The 2,627-nt window shown below is 39.0% G+C and overlaps 1 protein-coding gene across 1 annotated transcript; it reads left to right on the top strand.

The window, feature by feature from the left end:
* Nucleotides 1-750: 750 nt before the first annotated feature.
* LOC111876816 (uncharacterized) lies at nucleotides 751-1,758 on the top strand. The gene has a single exon (XM_023873391.1). The coding sequence runs from the start codon at nucleotides 751-753 to the stop codon at nucleotides 1,756-1,758; it is 1,008 nt and encodes a 335-aa protein (XP_023729159.1).
* The last annotated feature ends 869 nt before the right edge of the window (nucleotides 1,759-2,627 follow it).

The raw sequence follows: 2,627 nt of genomic DNA, 5'->3' as shown, positions 1-2,627 counted from the left end.
AATTGAAGTCAAGTTTCATACATCAACTCACCAAGTTCCATGGTTTAGATAGAGAAGATCCTCAAATGCATTTGAAGTCCTTTCATATGATATGTGTTAGTATGTTTCTTGAACATGTGACATTGGATGATTTCAAGTTAACCGCCTTCCCACTCACCTTGGAAGATAAAGCTGGAGAGTGGTTATTCAACTTACCGCCGAGATCTATTCACACATGGGAAGAGTTACTCAAAGCCTTCAATAGCAAGTTCTATCGCACCTCCCGGATATCAAGCCAAAGAAGTGACATTTTGGAGATTCGTCAAGGGGAGAATGAGACTTTTCATGATTTTTGGGAGCGATTCAACAACTTGTGTACAAGTTGCCCTCAACACAGCATACCCGAACAACTACCTCTTCAACAATTTTATGAGGGCATGAATGAAAAAGATCGAAGGATGATTAATGCTTCAAGTGGTGGTGATATCTTCAACAAGACACCTCAAGAGATAAGATCACTTTTTGGAACCATTTCTTAAAATCAAAGGAACTTTGGGAATCACAATGAAATGAAGATAAATTCTCCACAAGTGGTCGGTGAAGTTAGCAACACCCAACATTTGGAATCAAAGCTCTTAGATTTGACTAATGTGTTAAGTCAAATGGTGGTGGGAAGTGGTCAACAATTAATGGTGTGTGGTATTTGTGCAATGACGGGGCATTACGGATAAGTGTCCCCCACTTGGTAGTGAACCGGAGGATGTTAATTCAATGGGAGGATATCAAGGTCAACCAAGACCCAAGGGGTTTCAAAACACTTACAACCCAAAGTGGAGGAATAACCCAAACAACCCATACCCACTAAAGAAAAACCCACCACATGTTATGATGAGACCCCAATTTTCTCAATACCCATCACAAAAACATCCATATCCCCAAACATCTAATCCCACTCCAAATTACCAACAACCTCCACAACAAGGCCAATCAAGTGGTAACCATCAAATGAGACTTCAAGAACTTGTTACTTCTATTGCTCAAAGCCAAACCCAATTTCAACAAGAGACCAAGAACACCTTCTCCAACATTCAAGCACAAATTGGAGACTTGGCCACCACTCTCAATAATATGGAACACAGGGGTAAACTTCCATCCCAAACCAAGAAGAACCCCAATGTGGGTGCAATAACCTTGAGAAGTGGGAAAACACTTGGAGAAAGCAACCCTAAAAGAGTTTCAAGAGAAGAAGAAGATGAAGTTATTATTATTGAGCCTTCAAGGGTTGTAGTTCCTCCAAAGGAACCGGTTGTGAAAAATATTGAGCAACCCAAATCTTCCAACAAGACCATCAAGCCATTGGTCATACCACCACCCTTCCCTACCCGGTTAGCCGCTTCAAAGAAAAAAGAGGAAGAAAATGAATTCTTTGAAACTTTCCGCACGGTCCAAATCAACATTCCACTATTGAATGCTATTAAGCAAATTCCAAGTTATGCAAAATTTCTCAAGGATTTGTGCACCAAGAAGAAGAAATTCAAGGCAAATGAAAAGATTCAAGTCAATGCAAACGTGTCTGCGATTATCCAAAAGAAGTTACCTCCCAAATACAAGGATCCAGGAATATATGTTATCCCTTGTACCATTAGTGATTTGCATGTCGAAAGTGTCGTGTTAGATCTTGGAGCCTCGATCAATGTGATGCCATATTCGGTTTTTCAATCTCTCAATGTTGGACCTTTGGAAGAAACGGGAATAATCATTCAATTAGCGGACATGTAAAGTGTGTCTCCAAGAGGAGTGTTGGAGGATGTGATAGTATAATTTAATTTCATGCAGACTTCAATGTCATTGACCTTGAAGAGAAGACTCCTTCCAAATCATCTATGATCCTCCTTGGAAGACCTTTCATGAATACTGCTCACACAATCCTTAATGTCCATAAAGGAAAGATAACTATGTAGTTTGATGGAGAAACCATTCACTTCAACATCTTTGAAGCAATGAGGTACCCTAGCAACATTTCTCCATTGTATCAGGTTGATGTAATTGAGCCAATAACCCAAAAAGTGTTTGATTTATCTCATGGGGATATTTTGGAGATGATACTCAACATGAACCTTGATTGTGAGAGTTTGAAGAAAATACTAGAAATGTATACATTGGACTCTAAACTTCAAAAGATTGTGAAGACTTTGGAAGTAAACACTTCAACAAAGAAGGATGACTCTCAAGTTGCCTTATCTTATTTTCCAAACAAGATGCCCCATTCCATAATCCACCCACCTACACATCCTCCAATGACAGAAGTGATAAAAAAAAAGATAATTAAAAGGTTCAAAAGGTGTAAAAAGAAGAAAAAGGCATTTCATGACAAGCACATAGCCCAAAAACACTTTATTTCAGGTCAAAAGGTACTTCTTTATCATTCACGCTTAAAGATATTCCGGGAAAATTGCGATCTCGATGGCACGGACCTTTTATTGTTATAAAAGTGTTTGATCACGGTGTGGTTGAAATTAAGAGTTTGGCAACAAATCAAATATTCAAAGTGAATGGGCACCACTTGAAACCATTTTATGAAGGCTTTGACACGGGAGAATTCGACAACGTAACATTGGAAACTCCGATTTACGAAGGTTGAAGGAAGC

This window comes from Lactuca sativa, chromosome 4 (assembly GCF_002870075.4).
Source record: "Lactuca sativa cultivar Salinas chromosome 4, Lsat_Salinas_v11, whole genome shotgun sequence".
Lineage (NCBI taxonomy): Eukaryota > Viridiplantae > Streptophyta > Magnoliopsida > Asterales > Asteraceae > Lactuca > Lactuca sativa.
The sequence above is the reverse complement of the archived record's forward strand: the minus strand, read 5'-3'. Positions and strand labels throughout refer to the sequence as shown.